Source organism: Eschrichtius robustus, chromosome 15 (genome assembly GCF_028021215.1).
Source record: "Eschrichtius robustus isolate mEscRob2 chromosome 15, mEscRob2.pri, whole genome shotgun sequence".
NCBI classification, from domain to species: Eukaryota; Metazoa; Chordata; class Mammalia; order Artiodactyla; family Eschrichtiidae; genus Eschrichtius; species Eschrichtius robustus.
Genome location: NC_090838.1, coordinates 88,139,550 through 88,165,476, shown reverse-complemented (window position 1 = coordinate 88,165,476; position 25,927 = coordinate 88,139,550). Strand labels below are relative to the sequence as shown.

Genomic DNA, 25,927 nt, shown 5'->3' with positions numbered 1-25,927 from the left:
TTAGTGTGTACCCATTTTTTTATGTGCATGTGTAAAATACACACACACACTTTTCCCCACCAAAAGTGGAACCATACTCTTATTTCATTGAATGTTAAACCTATTTTTACATCAGTTTTAATGTCGTGTTACCTTCCACTGTCAGATACACCACCGTTACTCAACCAATCTCTTAGTTTGTGAGTTTAGATTGTCTCTAGTTTTTCTATGTTATCAACAATGTATTCATGAACATCTGTCTGGAAAGCTTTAATTATGTCCTTGTAGTACTTTAAAAATAATTCCTATTTAACTTTCAGATACATATTTACTGGCAGCCTAACTGTTTTATTTAGATCAATATTAAATTAGGATGGACCCCCTGAAGTCAGGGGAGAGGTGGTCAGAGTAGCAAGGTTAAATAGAAAGGCTAGGAACAATTTTATTATGTTTTGACACTTTACACATTATTTGTGTTAGCAGTGCTGATGAAAAGGCTGAAAATACTAGCTATAATAAAGAAGTATTTTGACTAGTTATGGTTGTAAAGAAACCATTCTATTCCGATTTTGTTTCTTAGAATGGTCATAATTTTCCTTTAGGTTAAAGACCTGGCAAGGACTGGGTTATTAAAGCCCAGAACTAGGCCACATTCTTTTGTAGTTACATCCTAGATGCACAATTCCTAGGGTAACAAGTCTTCATATTTTCATCACTCTTGATATATCTTGATAAATTATGCTACAGAAAAGCTGAACCAATTTACACTCTTTCTATCTAGAAAGGTCAGGAGAGGTGTAACAGAGGAAGGGATACTTGAACCGAGTCTCGAAGTCTGATGGTTTTTACCACGTTGATGGGAGTAGCATGTTCCAGGCAAATGCAAAGACAGAGAGTCCTCCAACAGTAAGGCATGTCTTGGGGACTCTCTCCTCAAAGGAGTTCCACTACCAGTCTTCCAGCTCCACTGAAATCTTTGGCTGTGCTGTCCTAGGAAGCCTCTGCAGCCAGATGCCGTTTCTTTGGTTAAACTCTTTGTTCTTGGTTCTGTTTGACCAAATTTGATATAGTCCCTCCTTCATTGAACAAATGGTTATGGAGTGCCTACTAGGCACAAGGTAGAATAAAGAAGGGGAGGAGACAAATTCATGTAATTCTAAAGCATTTGGCCTTTTTCTAAAAGCAGCTGGATCTAGTGAGGTGTTTTAAGAAGGAAAGTGTTAAGTCAGCCATTATACAAAACTGCTTCTGCTGGCAGTGTTGAGCATGGATTAAAAACAGATAGACTAGGGGCAGGGAGACAGCTTCACCGACCCATGCAATTGTCCCAGCTAGAGATAACAAGGGACTGAACGAGGGTAGCAGACACTGAGGAGGGATGGACATGAGGACATTAAGGTCACAGACTGGTCCTTGCCTTCAAGGAACTCACTATCTAGTGGGAGACACTAAAAAGCAAGGAAGGTGATAATTAAAATAGGGTGTCATAAGTGCTATGACAGGGTAAGTACATTAGAAGGCCATTTAACCCTCTTATCATTGGAAGTGACACTGAAGTTGAGACATAGAAGGGGTAAGGAAAAGTATTCCAACAAAGTACAATAGCTTGGAGGAAAAGAAGACCCATTCAAAGAATTCGAAGAATTTAATTCAATTGGCTGGTATTTAAGAGTGCAGGAATGGGGAGCTGCAAGAGATAAGGAGGCAGAAGTAGAGATCAGATTACGAAGAGACTTAAAATCCACGTTAGGGACTTCCCTGGCGGTCTAGTGGTTAGGACTCTGTGCTTTCACTGCAGGGGGCACAGGTTTGATCCCTGGTCCGGGAACTAAGATCCCACAAGCCTCGGGCCAAAAAAAAAAAAAAAAAAAAAATCCATGTTAAATACTTGAACTTCACCCTGAGGGTGATGAGGAGGTGCTGAAGAGTTTTACAGATTTATACTTCAGAGACATCGCCTAGAGATTTAAGCAGGGAAAATCCTGATACTTGGTAATTGGTTCAGTGAGGGTGAGAGAAAGAAGTCAAGGGTCATGTCCTTTATGGTATAATGATTACGAGGCAGCATTCAAATCCCAACTCTGTCTCTTCCCAGCTAAGGCAGATTAGTTGACTTTTCTGTGCCGCAGATCCCTTATCTGTAATATGTGGGTAACGATGGGTCTCATATCAGGATTAAATGAACTAATACATGTAAAGTGCTTATAAGAGTGCCTGGCACATAGAAAGTACACAGGATGTTAGCTCTTTTATTAATTTTATGCATACCCTGACTTCTGGCCTGGGAAATGGGTGGAAAGAGGTGACATTTCCTAGGACAGATTTCATAGGACGAGGGGATATGGGGTGAAGATAACTGGTCCATTTTGACTGCATTGAACTTAAGAGTCTTTGGCTACCAGCAGCCAATGGCACAGAGCTGAACAGATGTTAACTAAGGGATCCAGAATTGATCCAATTAATGTATTAATAGTGCTAAAAATATCTGTATTCATCCAGGCATTGTGGATACGGTGTGAGCGAAACACAGCAAAGATATTAATTCAAGAGATTTTGCATCTACTACACGACAGGCGTTGTTCTTGGCACTTGGGATTCATCAGTGAACCAAATCAAGGAAGGTGATGAGGACCATATGAAAAAGGAAAGGGAACATAGGAAACGTGTATGTGAGAGGAACCGGGCTGCTATTTAATTTAATTTAATTTATTATTTATTTATTCATTCATTCATTTATTTTGGCCACGAGGCATGCGGGATCTTTGTTCCCCTACCAGGAATCGAACCCATGCCCCCTGCAGTGGAAGCACCAAGCCTTAACCACTGAACCACCAGGGAAGTCCCCAGGCTGCAATTTCATATAGGGTTGTCAGGCTAGGCTTCATCAAAAAAGTGACCAGAAAAGCAGACTGAGTAAGTCAGAGAAAAACAAATATCGTATATTAACATATATATGTGGAATCTACAAAAATGGTACAGATGGCCGTATTTGCAAAGCAGAAATAGCAACAGAGATGTAGAGAACAAACGTATGGACACCAAGGGGGAAAGGGGGGGTGGGATAGATTGGGACTGACATATATACACTACTATGTATAAAACAGATAACTAATGAGAACCGACTGTATAGCACAGGGGACTCTACTCAGTGCTCTTTGGTGACCTAAATGGGAAGGAAATTCAAAAAAGAGGGGATATATGTATACGTATAGCTGATTCACTTTTCTGTACAGCGCAGACTAACACAACAGTGTAAAGCAACTATACTCCAATTAAAAAAGAAAGAAAAGCAGACTGAAAGTCGAGGGAGTTAGGCTGAGTGCCTACTATGTGCCAGAAACTATTCTAGGCACCTGAACATTAAACAAATAGGACCCTGTGAGGATGTAACATTTCCACTGAGCCTCGTAGGACAAGAAAGAATCACACAAAGAGTGAGAAAAAGTGGGAACACAGGGATGTCTGAGAAAACCTGAATGCCAATTTATTAATTTACAAAGAGAACTATAGGCTATCAACCGGATATTCAGATCGGCCTGTCCAACTACTCTCTCTTATCATAAGTTTGCTTGGTGAATACAGAATCCGGACAAAAGGATGGAGTTATACGACTTCAATGTCTGGTGGAATGAGCCTTGAGGAAATCACCTCTCAGCTCCTGGGCTCTGGAGAGATCCCACTGTTAACGCCAGGACACTCTGTCTCTCCCAGAGGAGGCCTGGATTCGTCCGGTCAGGCGCACCTCTCTTTTACTCCATGCTTCAAAAACAGATCAGACCTCCAGCTGCATGATGTACAGTCTTTTTTTAGTTGTCAGGATACTGTCAAGTCCTGAAGGCCTGATAAAATTTTGTCTCTTTAACTTAGCATATCTCTACTCTTACCTTTTAATTATTAATTTTTATCGTTTTTTAATCAGAGGACGATCATATTTCCATGTTCTGGGGGGGGGGACACTTAGCTACCACCACTTTGAATTTACCAAACCTGCTTCTCCATCATCGAACAGAAAGCAAAAAATAACAGGATCCCACCTACCCTCCTAGGCAGGCCCAGCTCCTTCAAAAAATCCTCCCCAAGTTTTATCTTGCCACCTCTTGGTACATAACTTATCCAGTCTCAGGACGGCCGTGTGCCTGTTTGACTTCGCCTTTTTGGTTCTCGGTGGGCGCGCACACGGGTGGCACCCAACATGTCTAGTTTTTTGACCCTCCTGTGTTGCGGATAATCCGTTCCTAACCATGGAGCTAGGTCTTCCCAAGCTCTGACCGGACACTTCAGGGCCTGCAGCGCCAGCCATGCGCCCCGCCCCAGGGTCTCAGGTCCCCGCCAGCTGCCTGTCCTCTGGGCCCACGCCGCCTGCCCCGCCCCGCCTTGCCCCGCCTCCGGTTTCACGCACCTGAGGCTTCCGGTCGCGGCCAAGCCGCGCGCGGTCCCGTGGGGGAAGGACGCGTGCGACCCATAAGCCCGTCCGGCTGCGCACGCTGCCGCCCCGCCCGCCGCCCCGGCCCGCGGAGGGCGGGGCACCGGAAGCGCTGCGTGGGGGCGGGGCCGGGGGGTTCCGGAGGGTCCTTACGACCGGCCGAGCCAGTGCCGAACCAGAGGAGAGGCAGGGACGCTGCCCACGTTCGAATAATAGTATCAATAGTATCGAAAGGCCTAGAGCCCCAGGGCAGATGGAGGTTCCCCGCGTGACAGCCCAGAGCGTTAGCGGGGAACTGGTAGGAGCGGGGTTGAGTCAGTCTGGAGGGGAGCCCGCCTGGTACCCAGACCAGTCGGGTCGGATGTTCTTTACTGAACATCCAGGCATTGCGCGGGGCTTTGCACGTCTGATAGTCCAAAGGGCAGGCAACTCCACTTGGAAGGGGACGAAACTAAAATCGGTTTTAAAAGATAAATGGCACTTAAAGGAATAAACGCTGGTATTCCCAATACAGAGATGGTAACAGGTAGGAAGGAGTGGGTCGGAGAACAAACACACTGAGGGCAATGAACGTTACCACTTGGGGTGTCCCTCGGTGCAGCTGGCAAGAAAATCCTTGTGGCTTAGCCAGATGGGAAATTCCCCCGGCAGGCAAAGTTCTAGGTAACTATAGCGGCGTAACAAACGGCCTCAAACGCCAGTGGCTTAACACAACGATTTATTCTAACATTTATATGGTCAAGGCTTGCTCACGTGGCTTCCTTCATTCAGCACAGGTTGGCTGAGCGGGGAGGTCCAGGACGGCCTTATTCACGCCCTTGGCGGCTGGTGCTGGCTGGCTGCTGGGGCACCTCCGTTCAGGGCTAGCCTTGGAAGGAGCACTTTGGCCACATTCTGTTGTCCAAAGCACCAGCAAAGGCAGCCCAGAGTCAAGGGGTGGAGAAATGGACCCCACCCCTTGATGAGAGGAGCCCAAAGAATTTGTGGTCATCTTTTTCAGTCTTCGACAGAAATCAATCTCTCCTTTGGCTTAGAATAGAAACCATCAGGACTTGCATCTTGGAGTAAGAAGCATCCAGTGTTCACAATCTGGTGATGCCGATACCATGACCCGGGCTCCATATAAAGAAAGCTACAATAAAGACACAGTGGCTCCTTATTTATTTACTATTACCCTCTTGATTGAAGTCACTCTGAGTAATTAGTCTTTCTTGGATTATGCAGATGGGAATGGATTCTGTGCAGAGTTAGTCCCAGTAGGAGTTTTCCAAGTTATCATTAAAAAGAGCCACGCAATTCTGTTGCCCTTTGCTTATATTACATCTTTCTAAATTCCATTTCTTTGGAATCTGAGGTGGTACAATTTTTTTCCCCCCTAATTTCCTAGCGAAGTGTTTTTCAAGAATGGATCTGTCCTCCCAGCTCCTAGACTTCCATCCTGTGGTTATCCTTAACCCCTCTCCTACTTCTTCAGCTTCTCCACTGGATCCTTCTGCTGACACTCAAACACGACCTCCATCTCATCTTCCATCTCTCATCCTGTCTACTCCCCTTCAGAGTTGAGCTTCTTTGTGGAGTTACTACACATCCAGTATCCACTTCCTCACTTCCCATTCGTTTTCCAACCTACTCCAACATGGATTCTGTCCTGTTATTCCATCAAAAGTACTTTTGGCAGGGTGAGCAAAGAAGATGATCAAAATGTACAAACTTCCAGTTATAAGTTCTGGAGATGTAAATGTACAGCATGGTGACTATAAAAATACTGTACTGTATACTTGAAAGTTGCTAAGTGAATATATCTTAAAAGTTCTCATCACAAGGAAAAAAAATATGTGTTGATAGATGTTAACTTCTTACAGTGATCATTTTGCAATATATATGAAATCATTATGTTGCACACCTGGAACTAATGTAATGTCATATGTCAATTATATCTCAATTTTAAAAATTTATCTGAAAAATAATAAAATTCTTTAAATCATTAAAAAAGTATTCAGGGCTGATGGAGAATTAGGTCAGCTACTTACTCTCAAATGGTTGGGAGGAGAGGGAAAGGCCTTTGTACCTTGCTTGCAACTTTGCTGTAAATTTGAGGTTGTTTCAAAATAAAAGGAAAATAATATATGTTAGGTGTCTGGCATTGTAATAAAGACTGTGAGCACCCCACCCTGGTCCCCTTTACCCTTAATTCATCATCCATTCTCCAGCTGGTGTGAATGAAGGAGCTAGCAGGCACAGGCACACTAGAGTGATTCACCCTGCCTCCCTGCCCACCAGCCTCCCCACTTTGGCTTGGAGGTGGCAACCAATGCCTGACTGGCCTAGGGCTACAATAGTCCCACCCCTGCCTCAAAGTGGGACAGTGGGACAACTCTGCAGTATGATCCCTCCAGAGCACCCTGTGAGTCAGGCCATGAATTTATCTGAGTGCTCATTCTTCGTTGATTCCTTCGCTTCCCTGACTCCCTTACAGGCTTACCTTAAAGAGCACACTCTCAAAAGTCATGTGCATCTGGGTCCTTGTCTCAAGCAGCTTCTAGGGAATCTCAACTAAGCCAGTTACACACCAGCTCAGTAAATGATAACTATTATTACTGGCATCAATGACAACACCATTAGATGCAATACCAATGCATGTATTATAGGTCTTATTTTATAGGTATGTTGAATCTAAGGTCTCCTAACATCCTTATTTCTCCTGAACTATATTATTTTTATATGGGAAGTTTCTCATCAGAAACAATAGTAGAACTCTGAAGAATGTTCACTTTAGGATTCTGCTTGTAGAATTCTTCCATAAAACAAACACCTAAGTGAGGCTGTTGTCCTGATTAAACTTTTTCCATTCCACCCCTTCCAGGAAGTCTTTGTGGATTTCCATTCCCAGGTGTGCTGCTAAAACTATGGCTTGGCTTGGATTTGGGGATTCCAATTCTCTGATGTCTTAGCAGCAATAGTTCTCAATCAGAGTAACTAATGTTTGCATTTGTTATCATCTCAATGACTGGATTGTGCTACGACATTTGACATCCTGCAATGCATGGGGCATCACATACAATGAAGGACATCCCAAATTCAGCGTCCAACACACTATCAAATGTCCTGTTGGACATTCATGGAGGTGAAAAACCAGTCTGTAAATATTTGAGCCAAGTCCCTATTAAAGAAAAAAGTGGTTTTGCTAAGGTCACTGGTGCCATTCATGTTGCTAGATCCAGTGGACCTTTCAAGTCCTCATCTACCCTTTCAGTTGACTGCCTCCACCTTAAAGACTTTTGTGGGCAATCTTGACATTATCCTGTCTTGGTTTTCCACCAACTCTGCCAACTCTTCAGTCCCCTTAGCCAGCTCCCCCTGCGCTGACCAGCTCCTAAATGTTGTAGTTGCTTTATCTCACACTATACATTCACCATAAGCAACCTCTTTCATTCCCCTAGCTTTAGATACCATTTCTGTATACAACTTCAAAATTTGTATTTTTTCATTCCATACATAGAACTGTCTGCCTTAGAAACAGGTATGCCCAAAACCCATGCTCCTGAGCTCTTTCCCCCAGGGAACCTCCATGCATCTAGCTTTTTTGTTTGTTTTTTTTTTTACTAGAAACCCTTTCTTTTTCCTCATTTCCCACTTTAAGACCATCAGTCTGTCCTGCCAAACGTCACCTGGACTCTGTCCCCTTCTCGATATACCTCGACCATCACCATCACCTCACTTGGACAACCATGTCCCTGCAAAAGCTATACATGTCACGTCCTCAGAAAAGCCTTCCTAGTTCCCACAATTAAAAGTCAAGTTTATGTGTTATGTCTCCTCTTCTGTCTCTCTGAAATTTAACTTTTTCTTCATGGCACATCACAATTTGTATCTTATATAATTACTCTCTGATGTTCTACCTTCCCTGGTAGACAGACAGTAAGCACTATGAAGGTAGTGGTAATTTATTCACCACTGTATCCTGAGCACCAAGCACAGTGCCAGGCTAGGTGAACAAATGAATGATTTGTGTATTTTTTCTCTCCCAAAGAATTATGTTCTATAAATGATAAAGAGCATTACGTTAGTGGCTTACATCCCATTCAATGTTGTTTTTTCTTTTTTTAACTCTACAAATACATGACATCTGTTTGGTTTTTTTCTGATTTACAAAATATTTCTTCTCCTAAAAGAAGATGCCTTTTCCTCTTTGAATATGCCTTTTTCTTTTATGAATATTAAGGAGATTACTCAATTGAACATTAGAGATCACCAGTAAATATTAAAGTACAGGAAAATGTTCAAAACATACATAATAGAAATATTTATAAGTCACTATATGTCCAGACACAAATGGTTTTTAACTTCAGCTTACATTACTTGGGACAATACTGCTGTTTCAAACTACTAGATGTTTTAATAAGAATTGCAAACTGATATATACAAAACAAGAATTTTTTTTAACAACTAGATTGTTTTCTTAAATATTGGTGGTATAAAATGGTAACATCTGCAAGATAAATTATTACACTTAGAAAAAACTAGTTTGTGAACTCTGAAATGAATTCCACGTGGGTGAAAAAAAAGTTTTAAAAAGATGATTTGAAATGTGAAATGCTTCTCAAGGTACGTAATTTACTGGTCTTTGAGTTTAGCTGCCAGTGATCTTTAACTGAACAGACATGCAAAAATGCAAGAAGATAAAGTATTCTAAAGCAAAATCGCTAACTGGAATTTCAACATACGAAATCAGTACACCAGAAATCATGTGAAATACTGATGTCAAATTGTTTGGGCAGTGTTTGGGTTTTTGATCATTTGTTAGAGAAATACATTATAATTAAAATGTTTTGGTGCCATTTAAATACTGTTACACAAAAACTCTGATTTTTTGACAAGGACAGAATGTAATACCAGAGAAATCTTCTTTGAATTTTGGAAAGCTTCTTCTCTCTAAAGCAACTTTTCTGAATATGTACCATCAAAAAGTGCAATCTACAGTGATTCATAAATAGTGAAAAATAAGCAATCGTCTTCCTTCATTTTGTTAGGTTTTCATAATAAGGTTAAGTTCTCATTCAACAGGCCCTCTTAGTCAAAAGCAATTTTTGGTTTCTTTGGTAACATACACAAATAACTTCATTCCACGTCTATCATTTCTATTCCATCACTTTCTTTAACATACACCACTGAACCCAAGGCTTTCTCCGAAAGAGATCCTGTGCCAGTATCTTTGCTCCTTGTAAAGTTTTCTTGGTTTGTGTCTTCTAATCTTATTTTCTTGGTGTTTTGAAATAACTGAGTCACTGGTTCCAGTTTGCTTTTCTCAGTCCCTTGCATTAAGTGATCATCCACTTTTGAATCCATACGCAGAGCAGATACCTGAGTAGCAGATTTACTAAGAGAAAATCCCATTGGGACAGCTAAACAAAAATAGTTTGCAGGTCCCTCTTTAAGTAGTGGAGACGTTTCTTCAACTTGATTGCTTGGGGAAAAAATTGTTACAAGTGAATACAGTGGGAATTTCAACTAACTTCACGGCAATGTTTGTTTTAATGAAATTTCATGGTGATGATGCCAAAAATATAAAGTAAAATCGCCTTCCACCTCTCAGTGTTTACATTTTCTTTGTGGAAGGGTTTGCAGGTTCTACAGATTCTCCGAAAGTCTTTTTTTTAAAACGAATTTACTAGATGTTACGTTTCATCACCTGGCAGAAAATAATAGAACTTCTCTACTTAGTCCTGTCTATCATTCTTATTATCAAAAACTTTTAATTTATTATTAATGGATTAAAGAAATAATTACTGAAGGCCAAACACTCTGCTAGGTGTTCTGAAAAAAAAAAAAAAGCTGCCCAAACAACTGTAAACATTTTCACACCTAATAATACACTATCAAAATAATGAAGGAAAAACTGACAGAAATGAAGGGAGAAATAGACAGTTCTGCAATAATAGTTGGAGATTTCAAAACTCAACTCTCAATAATGGAGAGAACAACCAGACAGGACACAAGTAAGGAAAAAAAGGATTTAAACAACACAATAAACTGACTAGAGCTAACAAACACATACAGAACACTCCACCCAACAACAACAGGATACATATTCTTCTCAAGGGGACATTTTCCAGGATAGACCATATGTTAGGCCACAAATTAAGTCTCAGTATATTTAAAAAGATGGATATCATACAAAGTATGGATATCATACAAAGTATCTTCTCTGACCACAATGGGATGAAGTCAGAAATCAACAACAGAAGTAAAACAGGAAAATTCACATATTTGTGGAAATTAAACAGTATACTCTTAAACAACCAATGGATCAAAGAAATCACAAGGGAAATTTTAAAAAATACTTAGAGATGAAGATAATCAAAAACACAACATATCAAACTTATGGGATGAAGCAAAATCAGTACTAAGGGGGGAATTTATAGTTATAAATACTTGCATTAAAAAAACAAGAAAGATCTCAAATCAACAAACTTTACAGCTTAATGAACTAGAAAAAGAAGAAGAAACTAAACCCATTACTAGCAGAAGGAAGGAAACAATAAAGACTAGAGCAGAGATAAATGGAGTAGAGAACAGAAAAACAATAGCGTATAATCAATTAAACCAAAAGTAGTTTTTGAAAAGAGCAACAAAATTGACAAACTTTACCTCGATGGACTAAGAAAACTCAAATTACTAAATCAGAAATGAAAGGGGACATTACTACTGATTCTACAGAAATAAAAATATTACAAGAGAGCGCTATGAACAACTGTATGCCAACAAATTGGATATCCTAGCTGAATGGACAAACTCCTAGAAACACAAAACCTACCAAGACTAAGTCAATAAGAAACGAAAATCTGAATAGACCTATGACTGCTCCGACCATTCAGTGGGGGAAAGGGCAGCCTTTTCAACAAAATGTGCTGGGAAAACTGGATATCCACATGCAGAAGAATGAAGTTGGACCCTTACCTAATACCATATACAAAAACTAATGCAAGATGGATCAAAGACCTAAATGTAAGACCTAAAGCTCTAACTTTTAAAAGAAAACATAAGGCAAAAGCTTCCTGATGGATTTGCAATGATTTGAATATGCCACCAAAGGCAGAGGCAACAAAAGAAAAAATAGGCAAGTTGGAACTTATGAGAATATATAAATTTTGTGCATTAATAGACACTTGAGAGTATAAAGGCAACCCACAGAAGGAGAAAATATTTGCAAACCATATATATGATAAGGGACTAATACCCAGAATATACAGAGAACTGAAACTCAACAACAACAAAATAATCCAATTCAAAATTTGGCAAAGGACTTGAACAGCCATTTCTCCAGAGAAGATATATGAATGGCCAACAATTACATGAAAAAAATGCTCACCATCACTAATAATTAGGGAAATTCAGATCACAGCTACCAATTAGATACGGCCTCACAACCATTAGGATAGCTACTATTAAAAAAAAAAAAAAACAGAAAATAACAAGTGTTGTTGAAGATGTGGAGAAATTCAAACCATTTTTTAAAAATAATTAATTAATTATTTTTGGCTGCATTGGGTCTTTGTTGCTGCACGCGGGCTTTCTCTAGTTGCGGCAAGTGGGGGCTACTCTTTGTTGTGGTGCGTGGGCTTCTCACTGTGGTGGCTTCTCTTGTTGCAGAGCATGGGCTCTAGGCACGCAGCCTTAAGTAGTTGTGGCACGTGGGCTTCAGTAGTTGTGGCTCGTGGGCTCTAGAGCACAGGCTCAGTAGTTGTGGAGCACGGGCTTAGTTGCTCTGCGGCATGTGGGATCTTCCCAGACCAGGGCTCGAACCCGTGTCCCCTGCATTGGCAGGCGGATTCTTAACAACTACGCCACCAGGGAAGCCCGAAATTCAAACCGTTATGCACTATTGGTGGGAATGTTCAATGGTACAGCTGCTGTGGAAAACAGTGTGGCAGTTCCTCAAATAATTAAAAATAGAATTACCATACGATCCAGCAAACCAACTTCTGGGTCTTGAAGACATATTTGTACACTCATGTACAAATAACATAAGCTATTATTCACAATAGCTAAAATGTGGAAGCAACTCAAGTGTCCCTCGATGGATCATAGGTAAGCAAAATGTGGTATATAAATATGATGAAATATTCAGCATTAAAAAGGAGGAAATTCTGCAATATGCTAAAATGTGATGAACCTTGAGCACATTATGCTAAGTGAAATAACTCATAAAGACAAATACTGTATGACTCTACTTACATGAGGTACCTAGAAGTCAAAATCATAGAGACAGAAAGTAGAATGGTGGTTGCCATGGGGAGCTGTTGTTTAAGGGGTATAGACTTTCAGTTTTACAAGATGAAAAGAGTTCTGGAGATAAACGGTGGTGATGACAGCACAACATTGTGAATATATTTAATACACTGAACTATACACCTAAGAATGGCTAAGATGCTACATTTTATGTTACATGTATTTTACCACAATACAAAAAACTAGAGAAAAAAAAAGATGTCCAATAAAGATACAGTACTTTTTATTACCAATGCCCAATCTGCTTAGAGAGATGAGCATGCAACATGGAGGGAGGGGCTTGGAAAGGTTGTGAAAGGAGGGGGCCTATGTCAGGGTTGGGCTTTGAAAGATGGTCAGGAATTTGGTAAGCAGAGTTGACCAGAATGGCAGAAGGGACCAGAGCTTGTTAGAGAACAGTGATCTACTGAAGAAGCTCTAGCAGCAACTTGAGATCTGGAACCCACTCCACAGCTGTGAATGAAAGCACTTACCCATCTTTTAGAATGTATTTCTTTAATATTTAGGTACTGGAGTTATCTTTTATGAGTTTACAATTCCATCCCCATCAAGCCCTAATCATTTACTGACAGAAGATTTCTAAAGATATCATCTTGAAACCTTGTTTATCCATATTCGTGATTGAATATCAGTGTTTAATCTGTAACAGAACAGAGTCCAGGGTCTACTGTAGTATCCTAAACATAGTAGTTACTCAAATATTGTTAGTATAACAAATACCTGTTTCTTAGATTTGGAAATTGAAGATGAATTTTTTTCTCATCAAGTGAATATCCAATACTACCTTCAAATGAGTAAAAGTGAGTTTATTCTGTTCTTTGGTTCCTCCTCTTTGATTACTTAAAAGGGAAACACTCCTCTCAAAAATGCATAAGTTGAATCTAATCATGAGGAAACAACCAGATAAACCCAAACTGAGAGACATTATATAAAATAAATAACCTGTACTCAAAAATGTCAATGTATGAAAGACAAAGAGAAGTTGAGGAACTGCTCCAGATTAAAGGATACTAAAGAGACATGATTTCCAAATGTAGTCAATGATCCTGAATTGGGAGGTAGGGTGGGCTGGAACATGGAGGAAATGTACTACAAAGGCCACTTCTTGGACAACTGGACAATTTGAATGTGGATGGTTTATTAGATAATAATGTTGCATCACTGTTAAATCCCCTGATTGGGATAATTGTATTGTGGTTATATTAGTGAATGTCCTTGGTCTCAGGAGATAACATGCTGACATAGGGGTAAAGGATCATATCTACAACTTGCTTTCAAATTATCTAGCGAGAGATAGATACAGAGAGAAAGTAACATATGCAAAACATTAATGACTCTAGGTGGGAAAGGATAAAAAATTGTTCAGTGTATTATTTTTGCTAAACTTCTATATGTTTAAAACTTTTTCAAAATACAAAGTTAAAAAAAAATTAAAGGGACTTCCCTGGTGGTGCAATGGTTAAGACTCCATGCTCCCAATGCAGGGGGCCCGGGTTCGATCCCTGGTCAGGGAACTAGATCCCATATGCATGCCGCAACTAACAGTTCACATGCCACAACTAAGGAGCCTGCCTGCCACAACTAAGACCTGGTGCAACCAAATTAAAAAAAAAAAATTAAAAAGAAAATACTAACAAAACTATAAAACATACCACATTTGAAATTGACAGAGGGTAAAATAATGGTAATGTATATAATTACCAACTGGCACATTAAACTTCACTCTAACAGAGGGACTGAGAAGGAATGAAATGCAATAGGTTAGATTTGGCCCTATGAGTCTCACCTTAACTTCTCTGGGATCTTGAGGACAGGAAGGGAGAAGAAGTCTATTGGGGGCATCTCTGACCTAGTATTTTGGTTGCCATTCAAAAGAAATCTTGTATGCATATAGAAGAATAAAGATCTATAAAGAGCTAAATAAATTTGGACATACACACACAAAAAGCACAGAGACTTGCCTTACCAGATTTTAAGATATGCTACAAAATCAAAGTAACAAAAACAGTGTAGTACAGGTGCAGGAACAAATAAATGACTAATAAAACATGACAGAGCTCCAGCATGGATATAGGTATGTGCAGGAGATTCACATATGATAAAGGTGGCATCATACAGCAAAGGGGATAGAAGAGACTAAGTTTAGTATGATAGTACTGTGAAAGCTCGCTCACTATGTGGACAAAAACAAAGCAAGATCCCTACCTCATATACCAAAGTGGACTCCTAATGAAGTAAAGACCTAAATGTGAATGGTAGAACCATAAATGCAGTTTTTAAAATGTAAGACAATGTATTTGTCACCATAGGGTGGACAAGGATTTCTAGAATAAGAACTAGAAAGTTTAAACAATAAGTAAGAAAACATATGGATATGACCACTCACAATTAAGAACTTCTGTTCAATAAAGAAACTGTAAACAGGAGGCCCTGAACCAAGATGGCGGAGTAGAAGGACATGCTCTCACTCCCTCTTGCGAGAACACCAGAATCACAACTAACTGCTGAACAATCATCAACAGAAAGACACTGGAACTCACCAAAAAAGATACCCCACATCCAAAGACAAAGGAGAAGCCACAATGAGACGGTAGAAGGGGCACAATCAAAATAAAATCAAATCCCATAACTGCTGGGTGGGTGACTCACAAACTGGAGAACACCCACAGAAGTCCACCCACTGGAGTGAAGGTTCTGAGCCCCACATCACGCTTCCCAACATGGGGGTCCGGCAATGGGAGGAGGAATTCCTAGAGAATCAGACTTTGAAGGCTAGCGGGATTTCATTGCAGGACTTTGACAGGACTGGGGGAAACAAAGACTCCACTCTAGGAGGGCACACACAAAGTAGTGTGCACACTGGGACCCAGGGGAAGGAGCAGTGACCCCAGGGGAGACTGAACCAGACCTACCTGCTAGTGTTGGAGGGTCTCCTGAAGAGGCGGGAGGTGGCTGTGTCTCACCGGGAGGACAAGGACACTGACAGCAGAAGTTCTGGGAAGTACTCCTTGGCGTGAGCCCTTCCAGAGTCTGTCATTAGCCCCACCAAGGAGCTCAGGTAGGCTCCAGTGTTGGGTAGCCTCAGGCCAAACAACCAACAGGGAGGGAACCCAGCCCCACCCATCAGCAGTCAAGTGGATTAAACTTTTACTGAGCTCTGCCCACCAGAGCAACAGTCAGCTCTACCCACCACCAGTCCCTCCCATCAGGAAACTTACACAAGCCGCTTCGACAGCCTCATCCACCAGAGGGCAGACAGCAGAAGCAAGAAGAACTACAATCCTGCAGGCTGTGGAACAAAAACCACCTTCACAGAAAGAGAGACAAGATGAAAAGGCAGAGGGCTATGTACCAGATGCAGGAACAAGATAAAACCCTAGAAAAACAACTAAATGAAGTGGAGATAGGCAACGTTCCTGAAAAAGAATTCAGAATAATGATAGTGAAGATGATCCAGGACCTCGGAAAAAGAATGGAGGCAAAGATCGAGAAGATGCAAGAAATGTTTAACAAAGACCTAGAAGAATTAAAGAACAAACAAACAGAGATGAACAATACAATAACTGAAATGAAAACTACACTAGAAGGAATCAATAGCAGAATAACTGAGGCAGAAAAATGGATAGGTGACCTGGAAGACAGAATGGTGGAATTCACTGCTGTGGAACAGAATAAAGAAAAAAGAATGAGAAGAAATGAAGACAGCCTAAGAGACCCCTGGGAAAACACTAAACACAACAACATTCGCATTATAGGGGTCCCAGAAGGAGAAGAGAGAGAGAAAGGACCCGAGAAAATATTTGAAGAGATTATAGTCGAAAACTTCCCTAACATGGGAAAGGAAATAGCCACCTAAGTCCAGGAAGTGCAGAGAGTCCCATACAGGAAAATCCCAAGGAGAAACATGCCGAGACACATAGTAATCAAATTGGCAAAAATTAAAGACGAAGAAAAATTATTGAAACCAGAGAGCAGAGAGGGAAAAACGACAAATAACATACAAGGGAACTCCCATAAGGTTAACAGCTGATTTCTCAGCAGAAACTCTACAAGCCACAAGGGAGTGGCATGATATACTTAAAGTGATGTAAGGGAAGAACCTACAACCAAGATTACTCTACCTGGCAAGGATCTCATTCAGATTCGATGGAGAAATCAAAGCTTTACAGACAAGCAAAAGCTAAGAGAATTCAGCACCACCAAACCAGCTCTACAACAAATGCTAAAGGAACTTCTCTAAGTGGGAAACACAAGAGAAGAAAAGGACCTACAAAAACAAACCCAAAACAATTAAGAAAATGGTCATAGGAACATACATATCGATAATTACCTTAAATGTGAATGCATTAAATACTCCAACCAAAAGACACAGGCTCGCTGAATGGATACAAAAACAAGACCCATATATATGTTGCCTACAAGAGACCCACTTCAGACCTAGGGACACATACAGACTGAAAGTGAGGGGATGGAAACAGATATTCCATGCAAATGGAAATCAAAAGAAAGCTGGAGTAGCTATACTCATATCAGATAAAATAGACTTTAAAATAAAGAATGTTACAACAGACAAGGAAGGACACTACATAATGATCAAGGGATCAATCCAAGAAGAAGATGTAACAATTATAAATATATATGCACCCAACACAGGAGCACCTCAACACATAAGGCAACTGCTAACAGCTATAAAAGAGGAAATCGACAGTAACACAATAATAGTGGGGGACTTTAACACCTCACATACACCAATGGACAGATCATCTAAAATGAAAATAAATAAGGAAACAGAAGCTTTAAATGACACAATAGACCAGATAGATTTAGTTGATATTTATAGGACATTCCATCCAAAAACAGCAGATTACACTTTCTTCTCAAGTGCGCATGGAACATTCTCTAGGATAGATCACATCTTTCGTCACAAATCAAGCCTCAGTAAATTTAAGAAAACTGAAATCATATCAAGCATCTTTTCTGACCACAACGTTATGAGATTAGAAATGTATTACAATGAAAAAAAACGTAAAAAACACAAACACATGGAGGCTAAACAATACGTTACTAAATAATCAAGAGATCACTGAAGAAATCAAAGAGGAAATCAAAAAATACCTAGAGACAAATGACAATGAAAACACGATGATCCAAAACCTATGGGATGCAGCAAAAGCAGTTCTAAGAGGGAAGTTTATAGCTATACAAGCCTACCTCAAGAAACTAGAAAAATCTCAAATAAACAATCTAACCTTAACCTAAAGCAACTAGAGAAAGAAGAACAAATAAAACCCAAAGTTAGCAGAAGGAAAGAAATCATAAAGATCAGAGCAGAAATAAATGAAATAGAAACAAAGAAAACAATAGCAAAGATCAATAAAACTAAAAGCTGGTTCTTTGAGAAGATAAACAAAATTGATAAAACATTAGCCAGACTCATCAAGAAAAACAGGGAGAGGACTCAAATCAATAAAATTAGAAACGAAAAAGGAGAAGTTACAACAGACACTGCAGAAATACAAAGCATCCTAAGAGACTACTACAAGCAACTCTATGCCAATAAAATGGACAACCTGGAAGAAATGGACAAATTCTTAGCAAGGTATAACCTTCCAAGACTGAACCAGGAAAAAATAGAAAATATGAACAGACCAATCACAAGTAATGAAATTGAAACTGTGATTAAAAATCTTCCAACAAACAAAAGTCCAGGACCAGATGGCTTCACAGGTGAATTCTACCAAACATTTAGAGAAGAGCTAACACCTATCCTTCTCAAACTCTTCCAAAAATTGCGGAGGAAGGAACATTCCCAAATTCATTCTATGAGGCCACCATCACCCTGATACCAAAACCAGACAAAGATACTACAAAAAAAGAAAATTAAAGACCAATATCACTGATGAATATAGATGCAAAAATCCTCAACAAAATACTAGCAAACAGAATCCAACAACGCATTAAAAGGATCATACACCATGATCAAGTGGGATTTATCCCAGGGATGCAAGGATTCTTCAATATACGCAAATCAATCAATGTGATACACCATATTAACAAATTGAAGAATAAAAACTATATGATCATCTCAATAGACGCAGAAAAAGCTTTTGACAAAATTCAACACCCATTTATGATAAAAACTCTCCATGAAGTGGGCATAGAGGGAACCTCCTCAACATAATAAACGCCATATACAACAAACCCAGAGCAAACATCATTCTCAATGGTGAAAAACTGAAAGCATTTCCTCTAAGATCAGAAACAAGACAAGGATGTCCACTCTCACCACTGTTATTCAACATAGTTTTGGAAGTCCTAGCCACGGCAATCAGAGAAGAAAAAGAAATAAGAGGAATACAAATTGGAAAAGAAGAAGTAAATCTGTCACTGTTTGCAGATGACATGATACTATACATAGAGAATCCTACAGATGCTACTAGAGCTAATCAATGAATTTGGTAAAGTTGCAGGATACAAAATTAATGCACAGAAATCTCTTGCATTCCTATACACTAATGATGAAAAATCTGAAAGAGAAAATAAGGAAACACTCCCATTTACCACTGCAACAAAAAGAATAAAATACCTAGGTATAAACCTACCTAAGGAGACAAAAGACCTGTATGCAGAAAACTATAAGACACTGATGAAAGGAATTAAAGATGATACCAACAGATGGAGAGATATACCATGTTCTTGGATTGTAAGAATCAATATTGTGAAAATGACTATACTACCCTAAGTAATCTACAGATTCAATGCAATCCCTATCAAATTACCAATGGCATTTTTTATGGAACTAAAACAAAAAATTTTTAAATTTGTATGGAGACACAAAAGACCCCGAATAGCCCAAGCAGTCTTGAGGGAAAAAAACGGAGCTGGAGGAATCAAACTCCCTGACTTCAGACTGTACCAGAAAGCTACAGTAATCAAGACAATATGGTACTGGCACAAAAACAGAAATATAGATCAATGGAACAGGATAGACAGCCCAGAGATAAACCGCTGCACCTATGTTCAACTAATCTATGACAAAGGAGGCAAGGATATACAATGGAGAAAAGACAGTCTCTTCAATAAGTGGTGCTGGGAAAACTAGACAGCTGCATGTAAAAGAATGAAATTAGAACACTCCCTAACACCATACGCAAAGATAAACTCAAAATGGATTAGAGACGTAAATGTAAGACTGGACACTATAAAACTCTTAGAGGAAAATATAAGAAGAACACTCTTTGACATAAATCACAGCAAGATCTTTTTTGATCCACCTCCTAGAGTAATGGAAATAAAAACAAAAATAAACAAATGGGACCTAATGAAACTTCAAAGCTTTTGCACAGCAAAGGAAACCATAAACAAGATGAAAAGACAACCCTCAGAATGGGAGAAAATATTTGCAAACGAATCAACAGACAAAGGATTAATCTCCAAAATATATAAATAGCTCATGCAGCTCAATATTAAAAAAACAAACAACGCAATCCAAAAATGGGCAGAAGACGTAAATAGACATTTCACCAAAGAGGACATACAGATGGCCAAGAAGCACATGAAAAGCTGCTCAACATCACTAATTATTAGAGAAATGCAAATCAAAACTACAATGAGGTATCACCTCACACCAGTCAGAATGGCCATCATCAGAAAATCTACAAACAACATATGCTGGAGAGGGTGTGGAGAAAAGGGAACCCTCTTGCACTGTTGGTGGGAACGTAAATCGATACAGCCACTATGGAGAACAGTATGGAGGTTCCTTAAAAAACTAAAAATAGAATTACCATATGATCCAGCAATCCCACTACTGGGCATATACCCAGAGAAAACCATAATTCAAAAAGACACATGCACCCCAATGTTCATTGCAGCACTATTTACAATAGCGAGGTCATGGAAGCAACCTAAATGCCCACCAACAGATGAATGGATAAAGAAGATGTGGTACATATATACAATGGAATATTACTCAGCCATAAAAAGGAACGAAATTGGGTCATTTGTTGAGATGTGGATGGATCTAGAGACTGTCATACAGAGTGAAGTAAGTCAGAAAGAGAAAAACAAATATCGTATATTAACTCATATATGTGGAACCTAGAAAAATGGTACAGGTGAACCGGTTTGCAGGGCAGAAATTGAGACACAGATGTAGAGAACAAACGTATGGTCATCAAGGGGGAAAGTGGCAGGGGGGTGGTGGTGGTGGTGTGATGAATTGGGCGATTGGGATTGACATGTATACACTGATGTGTATAAAATTGATGACTAATAAGAACCTGCTGGATAAAAAAATAAATAAAATAAAATTCAAAAAAAAAAAGAAACTGTAAACAAAGTTCGGAAGACGGAGAAAGGACTGGAAGATGTGTTGTCCAATTTGACAAGGGATTTATAGCTAAAGTATAACAAGAACAACTATGAATTAACAAGGAAAAAGGAAACCCATTAGAAAAATGGGCAAAGGATAGAGAGACATAATTCACAGATTGGAGAATCCTCAAAAGATAATGTGTGCATAAAGCGATGTTTAAACTTATTAGAAATCAGAGAAATGCAAGTTTGCTACCATCAGAATGGCAAAAAGGTGGGTAGCACCGAGTATTTAGTAGAATGCAGGAAACCTTGTGCATTGCTGATGGAGTAATTTTTAATTCCTACCTCACATTCCACATCCAATCCTTCAATGAATCCTGTTTCTGTTTCTACCCTTACCTATGCCTCCCCACTGTTTGTTCTTCTAACTGTATCTGGAATGAGCCTTTTAAAACATAAACCAGATCACATCCATCCTCTGCTCAACACGCTCTAGTTACTTCCCATCACAGAGTAAAGCCAAATTCTCTACCTAACAAGTCTCCAGCTGTGGTAGGCAGAAGAATGGTCCCCAAAGAAGTCCACATCCTAATCCCCACAACCTGTGAATGTTCTGTTACATGGCAAGGGGGAATTAAGGTTGCCAATCAACCTACCTTGAGGTGGGGAGATAACCCTGGGCTAATTGGTGGCTATGAATATAATCACAAGGTTCTTTATAAGTGAGGGAGAGGGGAATTCCCTGGCGGTCCAGTGGTTAGGACTTGGCACTCTCACTGCCAAGGGCCTGGGTTCGATCCCTGGTTGGGGAACTAAGATCTCAGAAGCCACTCAGTGCAGCAAAAAAAGAAAAAAGAAGAAAAAGTGAGGGACAGACAGGAATGTCACTGTTAGAGTGATGACTGGCCATCGCTGGCTTTGAAGATAGAAGGGGACCACAAGCTAATAAGCAAAGCGGGCAGCCTGTAGCAGCTGGAAAGGCAAGAAAACAGATGCTCCCCTAGAACCTCCAGAAGGAATGCAGCCCTGCTGACATCTCACTATTAGCCCAGTGAGATCCATTTTGGATTCTAACCTCCAGGACTGTAAGATAATAAATTGGTGTTGCTTAAAGCTACCACATTTGTGCCAAACTGTTACAGCAGCAAGAGGAAACAGATACACCAGTAACATTCTGTCATCCCAAACTCTTCTCTCCACTCTGCCCCCGCCCCATGACCTCATTGCTGTTCCTCCAGCACATGCCTCAGGGCCCTCTTCTGCTTCAGGGCCCAGGCACTGACAGTTCCCTCAGCCTGAAGCAATTTCTGAATTGCAAACCACTTCTGATGGGGATGATTAGTGGAGCTAACTGACTTCTGCTTCTGTCCAGGATGGAGTAACATGGACCAGATTTATCCTCATGCCTTAAACATCTTAAAAACAGACAAAACACATGAAACAATGGTTTTTAGATACTGGACAATAGGTAGTACAGGAGAGTGATCCCTAAGAGAAAGGAGATAAGGTTAAGTCCTATGAATGCTCAGTGCCTGGAAATTTTAGGCTTCAGCACAAGGAACCCTAAAATTGAGTCTGGTAACTTCAGTGAACTGAGAAGACAGACTTCAGAGTTTGCAGAGGCCAAGATGGCTAGAATTTGTGGAGAGAGGAGAGAGGTGCGGTGAGAGAGCGAGCTCCAGAGATCTGCAGAAGATTCCCCACAATTCTTTGGCTGAATACTGATCAGTGTATGTATGTAAAAGAAACTATTGAGCCCTGGGGAAAAAAACAGCAAAAAGGAGAAGGCAGAATAGTACTTAGAGCCTACACAGGGCCAAGAATAGAGTTCTCACCAGTCAGAGTAGAAAGAACTCTTAATATACTGGACATTGAATAGACTCCTCAGAAAGGTATTGCCTCCGTAATGGGGTCAAATTAGCCCTAAATAAAGACTATTTTGGACCTAACAGAGCTTAAAAGCAAGCTTCTAAAGCAGGTCTGTCCAACAGGACTTTTTGCAATGATGGAAATATCCTATATGGACTGTCTAATATAGTAGCCACTAGCCACGTGTGGATGTTGGCAGGCGAGAATTCTACTACTGAATGACCGATGCAAGCTGGATGTTGGAATTTGAAATATACAGAATACAAATGAGGAACTAAATTTTAAATTTTATTTAATTTTATTAATACAAAGTCAAATAGCCACATGTAGCTAGTGGTTACTATTTTCAACAGGGCAGCTCTAAAGGATCAAACTGTTTCCAAGTAAACTTACTGCATCTCAGAACAAAGCCTAAATATATTTAAAGAAAAACCAAAACCAAAACCTCCAGCACCCAACAATGTCAAATCTGCAACGTCTGGCAGCCAATAAAAACTCACCAGGCATGAAAACAAGCAGAAGAATGTGATGCATAACCAGGAGGAAAAAAAATCGGTTAATAGAAACAATGCCAAGAATGAGACAGATGATAGAATTAGTATACAACAGCTATTTTAAATATATTCCATATTTCCCAAAGCATGGGCATGATGAAGTGAGAAATGAAAGACATTAAAAAAAAAATCAAACTGGAATCCAGAGATGAAAAATACAAATCAGACATGAAAAATATCGTGGATGGGAGTAACACTGCCAAAGGAAAGAACAGTGAGCTTTAAGATATATCAATACAAACTATCCAATTAAAAAAAAAAATGAACAGAGCATCAGTTAGCTGCAGAACAGCAAAAAGCAGCTTAACATGTGTATAATTTTTTTTTAAGGGGACCAGGGAGGTACCGAGGAAGAAAAAAGGCGAGAGGTTTTCGTAGCGAAGCTTGTGAAATGATGGAGAAACCCGATCTTAGACTTGCACAGGAGTATCTATTACAAGGGAGAGAGCTCAGGTGCTATAAAAGGATTAGGTGGGGCAGGATGGGGCACTCAGCACTCTTTGGGTTTCCACAGAGGGAAGAAAATTTTCACTTTCTTGGGCTGAAGGAGGAAGTCAACAGTCCTTGATAGGAAAAGAAAGGAAACTCTTCACGCCCTGGTCTGGCTTTAAAATGATCTTTTCGCTACATTCTTTCCAAAGACTGTTTAGTAACATCTAGGTGGCGTACATAAATGCTTAAACTCTTCTAATTTTTTCCCTAAAGGAAGTACTTTCCTACCTCCTATATTAACAATCCCCTTCTCCCCACAAGCCTTCAACTCCATCTTAAGAGTTTTGTACATTTTTCCCCATTTCTTTTCAATAATGCTAGATCATGAGAACATTTTATTCAAAATAATCTTAGTATTTTAAGAGGAAATGAGATTACACTTTGTTTTCCCTAAAACAACTTTTCAGGATGGTCTTTGAGAGCTCATGATTCTTTGTAACTTATTTTATCAGGTATAATTATATTTCACAGGAAATGTATCTCTTGGGACCTCTGACTTCTTTATCTAAAATAACAGGGACACGATTTAATTTTTTAGTATCTAGCTATACTTACAAAGTATATGATATCTGAAAATATTGCTACAAAATATGAGAATATGTACTGGCACAAATAACAAATAAAATGTACTGGCATAAAAAAATCAGCAGAGATTGGAAAAATACATTGTGGGAGAAAAATGAGTACTCACCTGGTAAAAACAGGAACTGTTAGTCTCTTCAAATGTGAGATTACTTTTGAAATACACAGGTGAATACTATACCAAGATCATCAGAGAACAGCTATGAAAACCTAGTTTATCTATTTCATCTGTAGGAAAAGACAGGGGGATAAAGCCACCATTAGAGTTCAGAAGCCCTTGGGTTACTTAAGAAAAGTGGAACATGTTAAACATTAAGAAATGTTAAAAAGACAATATTTCCTTTCCAGCTGAGCTCCAAAAATTTGGCAGAATAATGCAATTCTCATTCTTTTTCCCTAAAAAGTTCATTTCTTCATTTTTAGGTAATGTGGTCAATATTAACATAGTTGGATGGCCAAAAATAATATTACACCTGGTTAAGTTAAATGAGTGTTCCCAGACTGAAGGCTCCTAATTGAGAGGACAAGTTTAAACGGTATTAAACAGGAGCAGAATCCGTACAATATTAAATATCAAGTGATATTTCTTTTTTTTGTTAACCATAATCAGTTTTTCTTCAAAGGGGACTTGGAGAAGGCCTGGCTTGTGGAGAAGGCATACCGGTCAGGAACCTGCGCTGTCATCATTAGTTCTGTCACTCCCAGATTCAACCCAGACTGGATGGTGCCGGGCGGACAGGGCTCGGGGTCCGCAGGCTCCCCAGACTGCAGGCTGCGGGCGCTCACCCCAACAGGCCGGTCTCTCCCCCGAGGCTGCAAGCAGCAGCCCGACCCGGGAGGCTCCCCGCAAACAGGCCCCTGACTGCGGACCGAGAGCGCACCACCCTCCCAGCGCCCAAGAGCAACTCTGCGGAGTAACGAATTCACTGAACGCGGGTCCAGAATGGTACCCGATCCCTGGGGAAAATAGCACAAAAAAGCGGCAGCAAAGCAGCAGGTGTCCCAGGGCTAACTGAAGGCAGCCGGCGGGAATAGAGCCATGCGCATGCGCATTCCACTCAGCTGCGGTCGTCGCCCCCAGGGAATAAGGAAAAAGTCTTGGAAAAGGGGATAGCGGCTGGTTACTAGGAGACGGGACGCTCGGGGGGGGGGGGGTCTAGACGCTGCGTGGGCGTGCGCCTGCGCGGCGCGGATAGACCAGGAAGAGGCCTTATCCTCAAGCGCCCTGTAAGGCGGACAGGATGACTTACGCGTCGCTACGTGCGTGGGTGCGCGCGCGCGGCGTGTAGTCCCCGCGAGAGGGAGGGTCGTGCCAGGTACGCGTGCGCACAGGGACTTGGGGCGCGCTGTACGGAAGCGGAGTGAAGGCGCCGGGGAGGTGGAGGACGAGCCCCCTCAGGTACAGAGCGTGAGGGCGGGG

At 40.3% G+C, this 25,927-nt stretch overlaps 2 protein-coding genes across 6 annotated transcripts in view; one reads left to right on the top strand and one right to left on the bottom strand.

Annotated features, from left to right (window-relative positions):
- Window positions 1–9,375: 9,375 nt before the first annotated feature.
- Window positions 9,376–25,912, bottom strand: C15H2orf15 (chromosome 15 C2orf15 homolog). 2 transcript variants are annotated; one of them, XM_068564206.1, is made up of 3 exons: window positions 25,758–25,912; window positions 24,617–24,735; window positions 9,376–9,866 (listed from the first exon to the last, which is right to left on the bottom strand). In XM_068564206.1, exon 3 carries the CDS (start codon window positions 9,794–9,796, stop codon window positions 9,521–9,523), a length of 276 nt encoding a protein of 91 aa, XP_068420307.1. In that variant the 5' UTR covers window positions 9,797–9,866; window positions 24,617–24,735; window positions 25,758–25,912; the 3' UTR covers window positions 9,376–9,520. The 2 variants fall into 2 exon arrangements, with proteins under 2 accessions (XP_068420307.1, XP_068420308.1); XM_068564207.1 differs by lacking the exon at window positions 25,758–25,912 and adding an exon at window positions 25,169–25,238.
- TSGA10 (testis specific 10) overlaps window positions 25,714–25,927 on the top strand; it is a 101,630-nt gene continuing 101,416 nt past the window's right edge. For 3 of the 4 annotated variants that reach the window (XM_068564202.1, XM_068564201.1, XM_068564197.1), the window contains exon 1: window positions 25,714–25,823. The gene's annotated coding sequence lies outside the window, so the exon portion shown is untranslated. Of the gene's footprint in view, window positions 25,824–25,843; window positions 25,907–25,927 lie in introns of those variants that run through there. The other variant, XM_068564203.1, reaches the window with a different exon arrangement.

Bases quoted from the DNA above. Each gene is read 5' to 3' on its own strand.
- C15H2orf15 (XM_068564206.1), bottom strand. From the start codon at position 9,796: ATGGGATTTTCTCTTAGTAAATCTGCTACTCAGGTATCTGCTCTGCGT.